The sequence below is a fragment of the Anastrepha ludens genome, chromosome 6, assembly GCF_028408465.1.
Source record: "Anastrepha ludens isolate Willacy chromosome 6, idAnaLude1.1, whole genome shotgun sequence".
Classification (NCBI taxonomy): domain Eukaryota; kingdom Metazoa; phylum Arthropoda; class Insecta; order Diptera; family Tephritidae; genus Anastrepha; species Anastrepha ludens.
The window spans coordinates 60,492,519-60,512,227 of record NC_071502.1 but is presented as its reverse complement, the minus strand read 5'-3'; the positions used below and the strand labels follow the sequence as shown (position 1 = coordinate 60,512,227).

At 37.0% G+C, this 19,709-nt stretch overlaps 1 protein-coding gene and 1 long non-coding RNA gene across 2 annotated transcripts; one reads left to right on the top strand and one right to left on the bottom strand.

Moving 5' to 3' along the window:
• Positions 1-2,812: 2,812 nt before the first annotated feature.
• Positions 2,813-3,402, bottom strand: LOC128866924 (uncharacterized). The gene is made up of 3 exons (XR_008454967.1): positions 3,295-3,402; positions 2,957-3,234; positions 2,813-2,902 (listed from the first exon to the last, which is right to left on the bottom strand). It is a non-coding gene; the product is annotated as an uncharacterized LOC128866924 (long non-coding RNA).
• Positions 3,403-12,373: 8,971 nt separating this feature from the next.
• LOC128867084 (eukaryotic translation initiation factor 4 gamma 2) lies at positions 12,374-18,967 on the top strand (the record flags this gene model as incomplete). Its single annotated transcript, XM_054108180.1, has 5 exons — positions 12,374-14,200; positions 14,440-15,383; positions 15,465-17,130; positions 17,437-17,623; positions 17,754-18,967. Coding segments are annotated over 5 exons (4,803 nt in total), but the record flags the coding sequence as incomplete, so codon positions are not given.
• Positions 18,968-19,709: the final 742 nt, after the last annotated feature.

The following is a 19,709-nucleotide window of genomic DNA, read 5'->3' as shown; positions in this document are numbered from 1 at the left end:
GTCCCTCCATTTGTGGAACAACATCAAGACGCACACCACAAATAGGAGGAGGAGCTCGGCCAAACACCCAAAAAAGGTGGACGCGCCAATTATATATATATAAACGCGAAAAAAATCAGTAATGGGTTTCAGACGTAATAATGTGATTGCATTATATTTGGCCGGAAAAGCTCGAGCACCTGAAAGTAAATAAAGTTTTTGTTTATCGCACCATTACTTATTACAATGATACTGGAAGCATCGCGAAACGTCATGGAGGTGGTCATCAAAAGCTGAAAGAAAATATTTGACCGTAGCATCCGCCGCATACTGAAAAATGATTTCAAAGTCAAGCCTGACAAGATCCAAAAGGCGCATGATCTCACACCAAAGCAGCTACAAGTCAGACTTGAGAGAGCGAAGGAGTTGCTTCGCTTGGCCGAAAGCAGTCAATTTCCGAACATTTTGTTTTCTGACGAAAAAATTTCTCCCAAAACGATATGATTTATTTGACCGACCGTTCATATGAGAATTCGAGCCATCGACTGGCCACCAGGAGGCAACATCCGCCACAGGTAATGGTTTGGGCCGCTATCACCGAAGATGGGCGCTCTTCAATCGTTTTCATCGAGCCTGGCGTCAAGGGAAATGCGAAATATCGGGAAAGTATAGTGGAGGTTACTTTGAAGCTGTGGGCAGACAAACATTTCGGTGGCAGACCATGGACTTTTCAACAGGACTCGGCACCGCCTCATAAAGCTCGATTGAACCAAGAATGACTAAAAAACAACGTTCCGAGCATCATAACGTCCACAGAATAGCTCCAAAATTCACCAGACGCGAATCCGATAGATTATTCTCTTTGGGCCATCTTGGAGAGCAAGGTCCGAACTAAAAGATTGACCCGTCTTGAGGCGCTGAAAAAAGCCATTGTCCGCGAGTGGGTCAAAATACCTGCAAATGACATTCGAGCAGCTTCCGATTCGTTTCTGGACCGTCTCAAGGCCATAGTCAGGGCAAAAGGTTGTCATATCAAGCAAAAGATAATTAATTCTTAATTTAAAAGTAGTTTTCGAAATTAAATTTATGGCCTTTTTAATTGGTTACACTTCGAGTGCCGGACCCTGTAAAATAACGTATGGTTGTGTGTTTGATTAATAAATAAATAATTAATAGAATTCCCTTTTACTGCAGTATAATAGAACACAAATTCTTTCTTTTACAGAAGTTGTTGTTGTTGTAGCAGCATAAACATTCCCCATACATGGACGGAGAATGCTGCTGGAGTGACAATCCTTGGCCGGATTAAATCCAGGTTGTTTCGGTAACGTAAAACCGACTGCCGTGGAAAGTATTTTGTATTGATTTCCCTTGAATGAGGAGTCACTATTCCACGCTTGTTCTGTATTTTTTTCTATTATCTATGCTAGCTTTTTTGTTTTCATATTTGTGTTTGTTTTGCTTTTATTATCTATTGAGTATCTATAGGACTTGTTCGCTGTCAATTTCGACCAAATTTTACTACTTGGCATGCAAATTAAACTTATTTTACAATAGTATCTTTAAATTTTTTTATAAATAAAAATTAAAGTGAAGAGATGCTTGTTAAACTCTCAATTGAAATCAGATAAAAGAAGTTTTTTCTAATAGCCGTTTGTATGAAATCCTCTGTGATCTAAAAACAAAAATAGAAAAAAAAATTTTTAATAAAAACAACTTAAACCCAAATCACAAATATATATTTTGATTTCGATTTTCGAAATGAGAGATGTCCGCTTCTGAAAAGAATATAAAAAGAGTTCATAAAAATGAAGGAAAAACAAGAATATTAATACATACATACATACAAAAGAAAGAAATTATTTTCATCAAAATTTCTTCAGGAATTTATTTATTTATTTATTATTATCTATTTCAAAATTTTAATCTCATTTTCTATTTCATCTTCAGACGATATGGCCAATGGCTTCGGACACAATTAACACACAAAGTATTAATATTTGCCAAATCTTCAGCATTAATGAATATTTCATTATCTAAATTAAGATAGTCTTCCATGTCAACTTGGATTTCGGAAGCTCATCTTCTGCGGTCCAACCGATACCGTTATTGGGCACACCTGTTTTACCAATCCCAGCTTTAATGAAAGAATTTTGTATTGTTTGTGGACTCACTTGCCCCCACTTGACAACTCCATAGCAGAATTTGTCTCTGCCATCCAAAACAAAATGTGTTTAAAAAATAATGATTTATACATGAACTTAAACACCCTGGCTTTTTGTGGATGTAAAATCCCGCCAAACACATCTCAAATTCCAAAAAAAAAAAATACATGAACTTACATATATTTTTTTATAACGCCTTGGTCGAGGGGCTGACAAAATGCTATTGTGTTTGCTGGGAGAAAAATAGCTTTAACATTTTTCATTTCAGATAGCGGAAAAAATCTAAAAATTCTGGTTCAACAGTTGAAAGCTTTAAAAATGTTGTACAAAGTTTAAAGCTTTGCATTATATTATATTATTTTTGTTGTAGTATGAACTATATTTTTATGAAAGTCGTAGTGAGTTTACAATTTTGTAACATGTGTACACGAGAAGAAATTGTAGGGGTAAATGTATTAAAGTATAGTTTTTGCTTTCTAAAAGAAAAAGATGCGTTAAATCAAAAGTTCGATAGAATCTGTTCGACAGCACTTTGCTTTTCGTTTTGCCCTTGCGCTGCTGTCAACCGCAACAAAACATAACAATTTTAAAGTTTTTCTGATTTTAAATGTTTTTTTTATTTTATACTTAAAATATCTATATTCTTACATTCATATAATATATAGCATTGATTCTTAACTTTCCTTTCCTATTAAAATATAGCTGGTAATTTTCTACAAGTTTTAACAACTGCAGGTACGCATCGACGACAACGCCAACTGGAATGGATTAAATTAGAATGGTTAAAAAGATTATTTATTCCACGAATTTACCTCCAGGACAATTGTATTTTTTTTTATTGGGCCATCCCTTAAATGACTGGAAGCGCTTTTCATAAATAATCCAAAAATTATCTATTGGAATGATCTTTAACAGAGTGCCTGATGTGGGCCTCCCGCTTGCTATTGGTAACCACCACTTGCTAATATTTTCAGTGTTGCTGCTAGTCTCATGTTTGGTGCAATATATGTACTTCTCATCTCTTCTCTTAATTTTATTTGATTAAGTTCGTACATAAATATATCTTTGGTCAGCCATATTTTGTTTGAAGCTGTGATATTGAAATTAATTAATAATGGGCCTTAATTTCTACAATATTAGTTTAACTTACCATCCCCATAGGATTTGACCCCTCTGCTATCCTTATTCTATTAATTGAAGAGTTTTTCAATTTTTTTTATTGTCAAAAGACTCGTTATTTTTATTTATTTTACACAGCTTTTGGCATTTACAAAACGCTTTCAAAACACTTCCTAAACTAAGAAAATGATAGACTAATATCGATATATGAAAACCAAAGCTGTCGAGAATTGGATATCGAATTGAAGTATCAAGACGTGAGTGCTAACTATCGAATATCGGAAAGCCATCCCTGGCTTAGGCAAGTATACATACTTGTATTAACAACGTAAACTAATAATACGTTCACATATGCATTAATCACTTATAAATCCACCAAATTAATCTACCCGTTCACATATGGCAGATTACCTGCAAAATTGACAATCAGCTGTCAAAACGAGTTTTCTTCATAGAAATTATTTTGGTTGTTGTTGTAGCAGCAAAAACATTCCCCATACTAACATATGGGAAATGCTGCTGGGGCGACAGTCCATGGCCGGATATAAATCCGGGTCGTTTCGGTAACGTAGAACCGACTGTCTTGGAAACGAAATTATACTTCAAAATATACTTTGAACATAAGCAAACTATTAAGGAAGTAATATCCAGTTATAAAAAAAAAAAAAATTATTTTAGTCGCATATTTCGGTGTTTTTGGTTTCTTTAATTATTATTAACGATATGAAGAAAATACAAGGACAAGGAATAACTAATTTAATTGCGCAATTGGCTGCTAATAATAAACAGTTGGACGAAGCCCGTAGGTTGCAAAAATTATGGCAGCAATGCGCATGGGATATTCTATATTACATTTTATAATATGTAATAAGAGAGCAAAACGTTTATGGACACTCGCTCTTTTCAGTAAAATGAATCCATAATTAATAATATTTAACAAAAATTTTATTAGAATTATGTTTACAGACCGGTTTTCTTGTCGGCATCCTTCCATTTAGTTTTTATTTTGATGTTTCTCCTTACATTCGTAAGAATAATTATCGATAACACAGAAAACACTGGGTTGTATGTCAAAAAATATCGTTAATATCTAGGATTATTTTATAATCTCAGATTTTGGGAGAGAAATTTTGTATGGGAAATCGCGCTTTTCAATTACGGATTTTGAGTTAAGCGCGAAAAAGTAGATCATCGCTATGCTCCCACGGTACGTAATTCGCAATCTAAAAAATTGCTAAGTAATTCGCGAAATACTCTGCTTTTACCTCGCATTCTGCTTATTGTTCTTGTTCTCTGCTTTGTAGAAATATCTTTGGGATAAGTATTGGTAAATAATCGACAAGTTAAAACTAAGATTTCACTTTATTGCATACCGAAGATTGTATTGATTTATTCCTTGCATTTTCAGCTGAAAAAATTGCGACTTCCCAAGTACCACGACGTCTGTACAGAAAATAAAGAAACAAAAATAAGAGGTAGAATAATTTCCTGTACTGACACCACTTGATTGGTAAATTCGCCAAAAAATAAAGTGAATTTTCAGAAGTCGCCACCTTCTGTATTCTCTATATCGTAATTCTTTTCTGTTCTCAATGCCAAATAAAATTTGCGGTTAAAAGCAGTAATTATCGATAAGTACAATTACCATCGATAACGATAGCTCGGAATTTATAGCATAGTTTCCAAACTTCCAAATTTATGAAAATTAAAGCGTGTAAACAGCTTTATATGCTTACTCGCTGAAATTGAACGAACGAGTTGCATAGTGATGCTTCTTTTTCCACTACACAGTTCTGATTAATTTTGGTATAAATTTGCCTAAGTACATTTTATTTAACTTTTTTTACGAAAGTTTTAAATTCTATTATTCTGATGCTTGCTATTAGGACAATATCTACTCTTGTTTCGCCTATGAAATGCATCTAATAAATTTTAAAGTCTTGCTTGTGACGTTTATTAGTAAATATAATCATAGATATTTTATGTAATTACATAAATAGTATTTAATAGGTATTGATGTCTTTTGTGCCAAGTTTTCGGTATTTTCCAGTTAAAATGAAAGGCCCAATTTTACAACCTTATACTCAGCTTTAAAAATTCATTACAGTTAAATAGCACTGAAAAATCTGGCCCTTAAAAAGTTTTACTGCAGAGTTAGTTCCAGAACATTAATAAAAACTTTAATTTTGTGTAAATAAATTATTATTTTGACGAATTGTTTAAACTTTGACTTTAAGAAATTTTATTTCTTCTCTATTTTAAAATTTTATTTTCGTTCATTGTTCAATGAAGCCTGCATTTAATGCTTCCTATCCTGATCTTAATTGTATATGGAAAGGAAGATTTAATTTCATAGCCTATTCAACAGAGACCTCAAGAGTCTCAATTTATTGTACTTGTTTCACCTTCATGTTTTTTGTTGTTGTTAAGAATACGTATGTTTTCACTTGTGTCAATAATCAAATAGTTTTCGTTTTCAAAATCTCGCAGTAAATACTGAATTTTTGTTTGTTCTGTTTGTCGCCCTTTCGAATTACATTTCTTTCTAATAAATAATACATTTCATTGCAACTTGTACAATTGAAAAAAAGTAGTAAGTGTACTTGCCTTTAGACACCCCGACGCACTCGCTCGTTTCGTTTGCTTCGCCAGCAAGTTCGGTGACAAAAGTTAATTTCTTCGTTTTTGCCTTTGCCTTGGCTAGTGAGTTTCAATTTTTGTGCATCGGTTTGCAGAAAAATAAATTTTTATAAGAAACGGTAAGTTAATAAATTATATTGATTTGTTGATAAAATTCAAAATTTGTGTATATATGAAATGGTTTTCAAAATTAACAATCAAAGTGGGCAGGATCTCAAAGGCATGAGTTTTTCGATTCGTCTGCGACATACATACATATATGTAATACACATTTGAGCAAGCGAACTGTGGAGATTGTCGGGTTTGGCAGTGTACGTGAAATCGATTATCGGCAGAAATTTCCGTCTACAATCTAATGAAGTTACAGATGTTGAAAATTGATTTTTTGTATAAAGATTTTTTCTTTAGAATAGAATAATTTCGGTGCATTTAATCAACGCTGCTAACGTCGCTGCTTTAGTACTTTAGCCTCGCAAAACAATGCCAATGAATCACACGAACGACGTCGCAATCAAGATGGCGACGTTTGGTTCATTTGCTTTGTCGCGCTCCCCGTCACATCTTCCATTTCTGGTATACATACATATATTCGTACCTACACATGCATACGCACGCGTGTGACTTTAGTTTTTGTTGTAATTTCATCTTTGCATTGGGACACATGTACAATAGATATACCATGTACATATGCTGCGTTTAGCTTCATTTGTAGGGTTTTCCGTTTTCAATCTTTGCAGCGCGAGACTCATCTTGTTTGTCGGATATCATAATGCGCCATTTCATATATCAAGAACTGAGACTTACACACGTTATATGTACCTATTCGTCTGTAATTCTGGTCATGTAATCGATGTTAGGGAGGGCAACAACGACAAGTGAATTTAGGCGTTGTTTGACCTTTTGTAAAATGTAACTTTTTGGTGATATATGGAAGCAATATAATTACAATTTTTGGCTTTCCATTTTTTTTTTTGTAATCCTCAATTCACCGTTGATGCTGAAAAACTCGATAATTCCATAATGTACACAAGTGTTTTATAGGGGAAAGTAGGTGCTGGGGCTGAGACCGTAACAGCGAGTATGGCGGCGACGATGACGACGGAGGCAGCGGTAGTATCGTAGCAGCAAGTGCAAAGTGAAAATTAATCGCCGCTTTGCGCAAGTAAAAAGAAACTGCGACGACGACAGAAGTTTGAATTGAGGTCGAAATCAATTTAAAGCTTTGTAGTGACCGTCAGTTTTTATATGTATTATAAATACCTATGTATGTATATAGGCAGACATAGGCGGAACCTTCGTAATTTTAATCTATTATATTTTGTGAAGCTTTCAGCATTTTTTGTATTTTCGATGTAGAATTTACAAAGATATTAATGACTCCAAATAAGAGGTATTATCGAGAGTGAAATAACAGAAACTCACACACAAATTGCCCTGAAAACGCGCATGTACACAGGCACTGTTCTACCCGTATTTTATATGTATGTATATACTTGTCAATCGTACCTCTGCGTTTGCGTTGTTATTATTCATCTATATATCTACATATAAACTATAGACATACATTGTATATACATCTGTGATGCATTTCTTTGTGTTGCTTCATGAACAAAGAAAGTTCATAACGAGCAATCAACTTTGAAATATCTATGTACCTCGAAAGCTACCAATTTTTGTATATGACGTCATGGTAGCAGATTTACTGATTATAAATATGTACATATGTATATCATTTGGGACAAAATTCTACACAAACCAACCAATTTCTCATTAAACAGAATGTGGTAAAAAAATGCACCTCGACCAGAAGATCCATTAAGCTCTTTATGCCATGCTTCACAATACTTCATACAGACCCTGCAACGAATGTAGTTATGTGCTTATCTTTTGGTCACACTCAACCACGATGTTCATAGTCTGGAGGATGGTGGTGTTGGGCGCATGAGGCACATGATATATTTATAACCCTCATAAGTACATGGTAGGTAGTCTTCTTGGGATTATTATCTTGCTGGATGTAGAAATTATTTCCCAAAGAAAATTTTCTGCAAGCTTCTTTTTAAAACATTGAGAAATTTTTAATGTCAATAAATACTACTCCACTAGGGTTGGAGGAGGAGTATTCTGCAAAGAGCTCCCCATGAAACTCAAATTCAGGTTACCGGATCACAGCAGTGTGTTCCAAGCAGAGGTGGCCGCAATTAAAGAAGCAGCTGACTGGCTATTTACTTGCGTAATAACTGTTAAGAAGATAAATATTTACTTCGATAGCCAAGCGGCAATTAGGGCCATAGGCTCTATTGTGGTGCATTTGAAACTGGTCAGGGAATGCCTGGTCTCTCTCTCGATTGCATCAGAATTCTTCGATATAAAGATAAATTGGGTACCTGGGCTCAGTGACATTGCTGGAAACTGCGAAGCCGACGAGCTGGGCAGACAAGGGACCTGTGCGGTAGTGTGCCCGCGAAAGGTGAGGATCGGGATCCACTTGACAACCTGGGCTCTACTCCTGGAAGGATATGCTTTGCACCAACTCAGCGAGCGCTGGGCAAGTACACGAACGTGTAAGGTCGCGAAGTCCTTCTGGCCACGTTTGGATAGGAGGCGTTCCAGGGATATTCTGAGGATGACAAAAACTCATCTCAAATTTCGTGGGCATCCTCACGGGCACTATCGATTCCTTTTTGCGTCAGCTGTATGGAGGATGAGGTGGAATCATTTTGTTTTTGTTATTGTAGCAGCATAAACATTTCCCTTACCTATATACGGGGAATGCTGCTGGAGTGACAGTCCTTGGCCGGATATAAATATGGTTCGTTTCGGTCACGTAGAACCGACTGAGGTGGAATCATCCCAACACCTGCTTTTTAGCTGCCCAGGTCTCGCGGGACTAAGACTCTAGTATCTTGCTTCTGATAGAGCAGGTCTTGATAACAACAATCTGATGAACTTCATCAGCAGCATAAAGAGGCTAATACAACCGCAGACTAGTCACCGTTTATAGTCCACAAACACTCAACCTTCACCCCTTTCACTTTCGTCCTATCGTCCTTTTTCCTTCACCTCTTTTCCCCCCTCTTGCAATGGTATCACAAAGGATGAACCAAACTTTTTTCGTCCAAGTGAGCCCACTCTCTGGGCAACCATTACTAACAACCCTAACCTAATACAACTCCACCATCATGTTTCATTATACTTATAACACTTATTGCATTGCTTTGAGTTATTCAATTTTATCTTGAACGTACATGATGCACTGAATGCGCTTTTGTGATGATAAAACGAATCTTTTGTAGTAGTATTATGTGGAATTTAAGGAAGTACTGTCTAAGAATAATTTTGTCTTCATCTATATATAATATGTATAAGAAGCTGAAACATACCTGTTTTTAACGAAGCCTGAATGTGCAAAATTGCAAATGGTTGAATAGTTTGATCTCGTTAACATGATTTGTAAAACATGAAACATTCCCCATTAATTTTCGCGAAATGCTGCTGAAGTCGGAGAATTATTGGAGGGATATAAATCGGAGTCGTTCCAATAACGTAGAATCGTCTGTCGCGGGCACGATCAATTCGGGTTACATAAATTGATTGTTTCAATCTCACTAATTGTTGAGTGTTGAGATCAGAAATTATCGTTTGACCCAGGCCTACTGTTGTGCTATTTTTGCGGGTTGCTCTTTAACACGCTGCATTACATGTTTATAAACCTACTCTGTATTCTTCGCATTTGATCGATAACAACAAATAAAATATGAAAAAAATTACGTAAGAATTTATAATTTGTTGGGTTTTTACTCTTATGTACAGTGGTTGTCACGAATTGAGCACTTCATTCCAAGACAACATTCTCCCTATAGTTTTTCTTTTTAGCCCACTAAATCATAACTATAATTTTTCTATGAAAGTAGAAACTCTCCTAAGAGTCCACATATCTAATGTGATATTGCGTTCCAGACTTCTTCTATTTGTGTTCACTTCACTCAAGTTACTAGGTTTTACTGCCTTAATGTGCTGCTTAATATCGCACCAAATGTTCATAATGGGATTAGGATACGTTTGTTTGAGAAGTAACTCATCAATGAGCTCTTTGGCGAACAGAAGTGTGGATCTTTCATTATTTTTTGTAACAAGTGTCTTGCATTGCACGATGCATCCGCGAAAATTTTTTTCATTCGATCGTCTTTTAATTGTTTTTGGATATATATGGAAACCATATATTGATGGCTATTCAATTTTGGTAGCACTGGAGGTTTTAAATGTGCTTCCCAATGATCCTCACCTTTTCTAGGAGTGGTTTTTCGTGTTCTGGGGCGTTGTCCCATTTTGTGGGTTCCCATATTTCGTGATATGTTTAAGTGCATTATAAACCATCTTTTTAGAATATCAGACTATCGCGAAATTTTAGTAATCATTTAGTTCGCTAGCCAAATGGGTTAGTGCGTGATTACCATTCGGAATTCGCAGAGAGGTCGTTGGTTCGAATCTCGGTGAAAGCAAAATTAATAAAAACATTTTTCTAATCGGTCGCCCCTCGGCAGGCAATGGCAAACCTCCGAGTGTATTTCTGCTATGAAAAAGCTCCTCATAAAAATATCTGCTGATCGGAGTCGGCTTGAAACTGTAGGTCCCTCCATTTGTGGAACAACATCAAGACGGAGGAGCTCGGCCAAACACCTAACAGAAGTGTACGCGCCAATTATTTATTTTTTATACATTTACATTAATATGCATTTAATAAACTACATCTATAGGTAAAATCCGCCAAACAGTCAATTCATGAATGCCTAATTGTTGAGAACGTCGAGACATCCATGTTGAAGATTGTTCAGCAACACTTTGCGCAATATTCTCAACAGAAGTTCAGTGTTTGGTCTGCCAATCCTTTTTCTATCCTCGATAGAATAAGTTTCTTTACATTTTTTTACCAACCTTTGAATTTTCGACCCATTCAGACGATTATTATTTTCACACACTTTGCGATATGATCGACCATTTTTGACTTGACAAATGTCGCAAATGACAAAAAAGATAGCGTCTATTCACTACAGACATCTGATTTATTCGAACTAAAATTATAAAATCACTTTTGAATAAAAGTCACCTACTGACTAAGTATGTATGCATGTAATCTGAAATTGGGAATAAACTGTAAAAAAGTAAAATTAACTTTCAGACTTTCAATATCGTAGATCCTTTTTACATTTCACGTGCATATTAAAGGATCAAGACTTGTTGGAATTTTAAATAAATTAAAATAGGTTTTGAAATTAAATATCTTAAGAAAACACATATTTAACTTCAGCACTTTTCTGACTCAAGCAATATTGAAAGGGATTGTTTCGATGTAGTTTGGACATTTAACCTAACCAAAATCAAACTTAGGTATATTCTGTTCCGATAAGATTTCTAAAGAAAAAATAAAAATGTGTATATTTTTACCGAGAGTCTGAATATTTTAAAGATATTTATGTTGCCAATAAAGTACTCGATCTCGTAGAAATTTGGCAAGCCTGAGCAATCACAAGCATTCTTTTAACACAAAGAATACATACGAAATGTCTACGTGATGAAAATACAGTAAACAAAAACTGCAATAAACGGTGGATGTGAGAAATAGGAAAATAACGTAAGTTAGGAAAATAACGCAAAAAATCGCTTAGCAGCAGCAGTAGTAGCAGTACAATCAGCTGCGACAGCATCAGCAGGAGCTGGAAGAGTAGGTAGATGTCGGACGAGCATACGAAAGCTTTCGGATAATTTTTGTTTGTGGCAGGTATACTTGCAGGCATACTGGCAAAGTGCAAAGTGGAATGAGCCGAATTGAATATGCATTGTTTTTGTTGGAATTTCGTCGACGAAGTTAACAACTGGAATTATAATTTTGACGGACGACCAGTTTATCATTGCTTTCCGATGTGAAAGGCGCATTGGTGTTCCGGTTTCTACAGTTATACGATAGTGAAAATATTAACATAAATGAAATTTTACATGCAAATTTCTACTGCCGTTTGACGGTTTGTTTCCTCAACGATTTAAGTTATAAATATACCTAGTACCTACAATTATTTATGTGAAATATGTACATTAAAGCGTATATAATATTTTTCTTATTATTTTAAATTGATATTTTGTAACAAATACTTTTTTATTCTTTATTGCAGGATATTTACAACCACAAGGCAATTGACTTTGAAGAAAACTACATTCTTTTATAAGAAAGCTAAGTTTAAATTATAATAACTTTGAAAGATATATAAATTGTGGAAATCGCATAACTGCGAAGGAAATAGTGAAACTTGTAATCATATTCAACTTGTTTGCGTCTTCATTCGTTAAAAATTTTACGTTATCGGCAACCGTGAGTGTGTGCGTGTGAGTTGAGTGTATCGTTTAAATCTCCAGTCACTCAGTTGATCAGTCAGTCAGTGAATTAGACAGACAGTCAGACTTAGCAGTACGGCTGAGCGAAATATTTTGTAAACATTCAGAGCATTTCCTTATCAAAACCAATAGCATTTTTGCCATATCAAAGCGCAACGGCGGAAAGTAACGTCAGCAACTGTCGTGGTAGCAGTAACGCGGATTTAATTCTTTGTACACGTGTCAACCAAAAAGTTTCCACCATTCCTCATTCAACGTTTGGTGGTCATTTTTCGCAGCCTTTCGACGACCCAAGGCAACGTTGGGATCCAACCAGCGATCTTTATTCAGGCACCATAGCGCACGACAGGAACGTGAAAGCAAGCACCATTGAGGGAGGCAGCAGCACCGGTGACACCAGCATCGGCGGCAGCGGTTTACACCTTGCAATAACGGCTCATCAAACTGATATTGAGCGTTTTCACGACAATTCGAGTAACCGAGGAGGAGGAGGAGGCGGCGGCGTCAGCTGCGGCGGCCAATCACCGCCCACACCAACGGTCGGTAAAACCCTATTAAATACAAGTCCAAATCTTTTACCGATTACTACCGCATCGGACACTTTCAACAACTTGAAGAATTTAGTAAAGATTGATAAGGGTTCTAATCCAACGAACGGCAACACCAGTATTGGTGCTGGTAGCTATCGTCCGAAAGGGAATAACGTCGGTGGTTATAAAAACACTGGAAACCTTGGACATAGTATTGGTGGGTCACCAACGTCCGTGGAAGAGCGCGGTATAATCTCCAACGGAAGCGGATCATCTGGTCCAAGTATCGGTGTTGGAGGGCGAACTGGAGCAGGTAGCGCTTCGGGATATATTGGTACCGCCTTTAATAGGAACTCCGTCAAAATTCGACAATACGATTCGGACGTAAGCCCACGACCTCGACGAACTTACCAGGGTGACTCGTCGTCGTCGCGTTACTATAACAAAAATAGTGACACTTTGGGACAGGGCCCCAAATCATCCATTGGATCCGGCGGTAACGGCACTCTTGGTGGTGCTGGTATTGGCCATGGCATTGGACGCGCTATCATAGGTAACGAAGGTAACAGCGGACGCGGCTCTTACAACGCCGACGGAAGCAACAACAGACGATACAACAATCAAGGGTCTACAGATGGCAGTTATAATGGTGGTAATCGTAATTTAAGCAATTCAACCACTGGCGGCGGCAGCAGCTATCGCCAACAGCAGGGCTCTCGTTACGAAAACGGAAATGGACAACAGAGGTCATATGGTACCGCATCAAACACTGGGTACAACAACAATTATTCAAGCAAGTCGGGTTACGGACCACGTAACGGTTATAATGATGGAAATGTAAGCGTAAGATCAAATCATCGGGAAGATTACGGCAGCAGCAATAATTATCGTGATTACGACGACACACCGCGTTCACGTTACAACACAGGCAATAATACAAATAGTCTAGAACGAGGTAATAAAGGGCGTTATAAGGCTTCTGAGCAAGGTAACGGCAACAGTAACATACCGTCTGCTCTCCGACAAGGCGGTATTTCAATAGAGGATCGTTACGAACGCGCACCGGCTGCCGCTGAAGGCGGTAGAGCCTATAACAACCGCACACCACCAATACGCGGCGGAAATGCATCAGGATCATCTGCAACAACAGGAACCGGACCAGTACCAGGAGCACTCTCATCAACACCATCTTCCGTAAATTCAGCTTCATCGTCGTCGCGTGGCATATCGCCAAATTCGGCTGGTGCCGCAATCGGCGCACAACATCCAACACCATCTCCCACACCACCACCACCAGCTGCGGGTCGTTGGGTACCACCCTCTTTACGTCCACAGCATGGACTTACTCAGAGTGAAAAGAATGATGCCGTCTTCAGAAGGGTGAGTCAGTTCAAATATCGATGAATTATTATATTTGAAATTATCGTGAATTCCATGTGAACAAATCGTTCTCATATATTGCTATAAATAATAAAAAAATAAAGTATGAAAATTCGTTCCTGTATTGTGGTAATTTGGCTCACATGGTATTCACGATAACGCCGACCATTTTTTATACTCATTTTTAGTTTAAGAGTTCTTAGTGGCAAAATAAATTATCTCTATACCTTGGTGTCTAGGTTCGTGGTATTCTCAACAAATTGACTCCAGAAAAATTTCAAGAACTTAGCGATGAATTGTTGAAGCTCGATCTAAACTCAATTCTCATTTTGAACGGTGTTATATTGCTGATTTTTGATAAAGCCCTAGATGAGCCTAAGTACTCGTCTATGTATGCACAGTTGTGCAAGCGTCTATCAGAAGAGGCCCCATCTTTCGAAAAGGATCCAAATAGTTCGTGCACTTTTCTACGTCTACTGATCGCTGTTTGCCGTGATAAATTCAATAATCGCTTAAAACGCGACAACGCCGACGGCGATAATAATAATCAATTTAACAAGGTACATCGACCACAGTCGCAAGTCAATGTTAGTGAAAATGACACCGATGAAGAAGAGCGCCGGCACTTGGCCAAGCAGCGTATGCTGGGTAATGTCAAATTCATCGGTGAACTCCACAAATTGGACATGTTGTCGAAGACTGTGTTGCATCAATGCATCATGGAGTTGCTCGATAAGAAGAAGAAACGCTCTGCCATGCCGCAAGAAATGTGCGAGGACATGGAGTGCTTGGCACAGTTGCTCAAGACTTGCGGTAAGAACTTGGATTCAGAACAGGGCAAAGAGCTGATGAACCAGTACTTCGATACTTTGGAACGCCGATCAAAATCGACTGACTATCCGCCACGGATACGCTTCATGCTGAAGGATGTCATCGAATTACGTGAAAACAATTGGATACCCCGTAAAGTGGCAACCACTGAGGGACCCGTGCCCATCAAGCAGATTCGCACTGACGATGATACAATTATTCGTACGCCGTTCGCACAAAGGAATCGCGAAATGCGCAACAACGATCGCGACGGTGATAGCTGGATGAATCGCTTCCACATAAATCTTCAGCCGGGTTTCAACGACATGTTTAGCAGTTTGAGTGTTACAGGAGCATCGCCTATCGTTTCACCGTAAGTATTGCAAATTTACAAACCAACTATATTAAGCCAAATGTTGCATGTCATCATATTAAAAATGTGATTCTTTCATAGGTTTGGTAGCAGCAACTCAAATCGACCTTACAATGGTCGTGATCGTAATCAGGGGGGACGAGATGGCAATAATTACAACAATCGTTACAATAAGCACAACAACCAAAATGGTGGTCCCGGTGGAAATCGTGAAGAGGGACGCGGTGGTGGCCGCAATGCCCATAATATGGGACGTGATGCTGATTCATCTAACTCATCACAATATGGTAGTGGCGGTGGCAATCCACTGTTGAATAGCAAAGAATTAGCGCCAAGGTTCAAACGGAATTTAATGTCCACAAATCAAGATCCAGTCGAGAATCTTCAGATGCGACCAGCCGCAAACTCGCTTCTCTTTAAAGCGGCTTCACAAAACCATAAACTGCCAACGATGTTGCCAATATCTACACCACCAAACAGTGGCGGCAGTAATTTCGGTAGTGGAGGCTCTAACCGTAGTGGTGGTCAAAACAAAGATCAACTATCTAATACGCAATACCCGCTTCTTGGTACACCCACTTCACATATTAATAATCCAGCTCGTCCTTCATCGACACCTTCCGCAGAGTACGATAGTGAAAAAAGTTCTCAACCGGCCAATTTAGGCTTAATCATTGATAGAGGTCTGAAGGCAACTTCTTCTTCTCCAAATTTCGGTGCATCGAACGCGGTGAGTGGAGAAAGGGGTATTAAGGCGGCTGGCGTTGCCGAAAACAATTCGGAATTTTTAAGCGTGGCAGATGCTGCAGATAAACGCAGCTCGACGTCCGTTGATCCGCAACAGCTAGTCACTAAGCAAGGGTCTGTGGAGAAAGCTGCTGGTGCTGTAACAAACAAACAGAAAAAGGATAAAGCATTCAACAAAGAAGAGATTTTGAAAAAAACAAATGCATTCGTTAAGGATAAGTTCTTCTATGAATCTGAAGAGGAAGAGGATGTAACAATCACTGAAGACGAACACAATGACAGTGGTGTGGCCAGCTCCAATGCTAATGATAGCCCTTATTGCAAGCAATTTAATGCGCTAGTAGAAGGTTTCATGGATCTGAAAGTGCCTGAAAAATGCATGAAAGATGTTTGCATTAGTATCATTATGGATGTGCTTGAAAAGGCCGAGGACAAGTATTTGGACCGTGTAGTCGCTTTCCTATCCGCAGTGCACAAGCAATGCAATATCAAATCAAACATCATACTGGAAATTTTCAAGCAAGTAATCAATAAAATGAATGAGCGGGAAACTTTGAATCCACGCATTGCTACGCATGTTGCTGGACTATTATGCCGCGCCGTCGCCGATGTGGGTTTACTCAAATTGACCGATATTGCTAATTACACCGATAATGGTCAGCATTATCCACTATTCCTGCTTGTGCTACAGCAGCTGCATAAGTACATTGGCAAGGATGCATTAGCTGAGAAGTTCCGCGCCAGTAAAATCGATTTAATGAATAGTTTACCAGAGGTGGATCGCAATAAGGCGCGTTTGGCCGAAATATTGGACGATCGCAACTTGGCCTTCTTGTATCCGCTACTCAAAGTGCAGGCAGAGATGTGGAAGCAATTGACTAGTGATCCAAATCCCGCAGCTTTCTACAAATGGATTAAGAGCAACGTGGATGCCAAGTTCTACAAAGATGCTGGCTTTATAAATGCACTCATGACAGTGTTGGTGAAATTTATCACAAAAGTGAGTACTGCATTTCACATATTTTGTGTCGTTTCGCTTATGCAAAAACATGAATCATAAACGTGTAAAATTTAAAAGCTAGGAATTTAAGTTTGAAAATTTATTGCTCTACGAAAATTAGAATGTTTGTTTGCTTTGTATGTACGTATGGTATTCTGAGTTTTGGTATAACAAAGAACATCCAAAGGTTAATTAAGCCATTAACTCAAAATTGGAAAATTTCTACATGCATTCTTCTGACACTAGGGGGACGATGTGCATAGTAGAAAATAAAATAAAACTACTAATTTATTTTTAATTTTGTAGGAAACCACTTTGGCCGAAGATGCCGACATTAAAAAACATCCCGATCGCGCGACCATTGAAAAGGAGGAATCACTGCTACTTAAGTATTGCCAAATTTTGCAGACATTCCTAGGTGGCAGCAACGAGCTGCAATTAATCGCTATCCATGCACTACAAGTTTTCTGCTACAATGAAAATTTCCCAAAAGGTAGGAAAAAAACAAATATGCAATAGCAAACAGCAACTAATATTGGTATAAAAACAGTATTTGTTTCCTAGAACGTTAAACGTAATTGTTGTAGTGAAAATATTAAGGCTTTTCTTACTTACATTTTAAGGTATGCTCTGCCGCTGGTTCAAATATCTCTATGAGGCGGAAGTTATCGAGGAGGAGACCTTCATACTGTGGAAAGAGGAAATATCAGACAAATACCCTGGAAAGGGGACTGCATTATTCCAAGTTAACAACTGGCTGACTTGGTTGCAAGAGGCCGAATCAGAGGATGACGATGACTGAATTTAGCAAATCCATTCACGCAATAAACAAAAATATATATATAAACACTAATTAATAACCTCTTAAACTGATAGATAACACACCGAAAAACAAAAAAAATATTAAACAGTATAAAGAAAATATAAAAAAACCAAACGAAATGAATAAAGCGATGAACAGTTCGTTTAGCACATTCTGAAAACTAACACAATTCCAAATACAAATCAAGTAAAAAAGTGAAGAGAATGATGCATAGAAGCGTCAAGAAATCGCATACACGCTAGTTTCAAAAAATATAAATTAAAATTAAAAAAATAAATATCTAGAAAACTTGAAAAAAAAAATTAAATATCAAAGCGACAAAAGATCAGGCTTCTTAAACTGGAGACGAATGAAACGAAATGAATGATAATTTTTAAACGTAAATTTAAAATACTTATTCTACTCCATTTACCCTTATTTCTCGATACTGCAACAATGCATTATATACAATATATAAAAACACAAAAACGTTTAGATATTTACCAATTAAATTAATTTTCTTAAACTTGATCTTCAACGCTCAGTACTTTTTTAGCAAATTTATTTCAATATCAACTGAATACTTCGACTTTATTTCTTATTTTTAAACTCAAAGAAAAAACACAAAAAATGTAATAAAAAAAATACTAAATGGTTTAAATCGTTGATAAATAATTAATCCTTTCGATGGAATTTTGAGAGCAGTTGGTTGCGTGGCTAAATAGGCACAAAAAAATTAAATAATAATAAAAAGCAAACAAATCTATTGTAATTGAACCAATCTGCTGCCACTTTTCCCGTTGTGATCGATTTATTAATGCTTAAAATGGGCCAACATACAGGTTACTACGGGCTTGCCAAATTAGCATAAAAGTGTGATAAATATCGTAAAAAGAATGGCCAGTGTAAATGAAGTAATAACAGATGACATGAATGTCAAACTAATGTTGAGCAAGAATATTTAAAAAAGATTATCCGATTTGAACTTTCAAGAAAAATTTGAAATAAAGCGAAATAACAGCTGCCGCAAACAAATCTGTTGTTTATTCTTCAAGGTTTTTCAGCATGGCGGGAATAAAGTTCATTTACCGCAATAAAATATACCCAATACATTTTTAGTAGTACCCCTGAAGTGACAGTCATTGTTGCAATTGTTGTAATAGCATAACAGTAGTTCAACAGTACTTTGTAGGATATAAATCCGGGTCGTTCCGGTGATGTAGAACCGAATACTGTTGCTGCAGCAGCTTCAGATTCCTGTTTGGACAGTGAAACCATCAGTTGCCAATCTCATCTAATGGTTTGAACGCGTGTAATTTTATGGAAAGCTTTGAATGGGTCTTGGGAAAGAGTTTTATTATTTTTTTTTTTTAATACATATATGGGAAATAACATTAAATTATTATTTTACAATAAAAGGAGCACTAGCTGCCAGGACTTACGGCTCACTGCTCTAATAAGATTTTTTTTGACTAGAAAAGTTAAGCTATTAGTTACTTTTTGGAAAAGATTATTAAGCACTATCGACACATGAATAAATAAAGAAATTATTTAATGAGGGAAGTGAATTCAAAGGATATACGGAAGCTTATTTACATACATAGATATTTAAGGTATGGTTTAAATCAATTTTTATTTAAAACTACTATTTTACGTTTGCGAACTAAACTTCATATCACTTATAATTTATTTGATTATTCTTCATAACGGACTGAATCTCAATCAACCTGCTAACTTCAATCATTGTGATCAACAATATATTAATTAGAATTGTGAG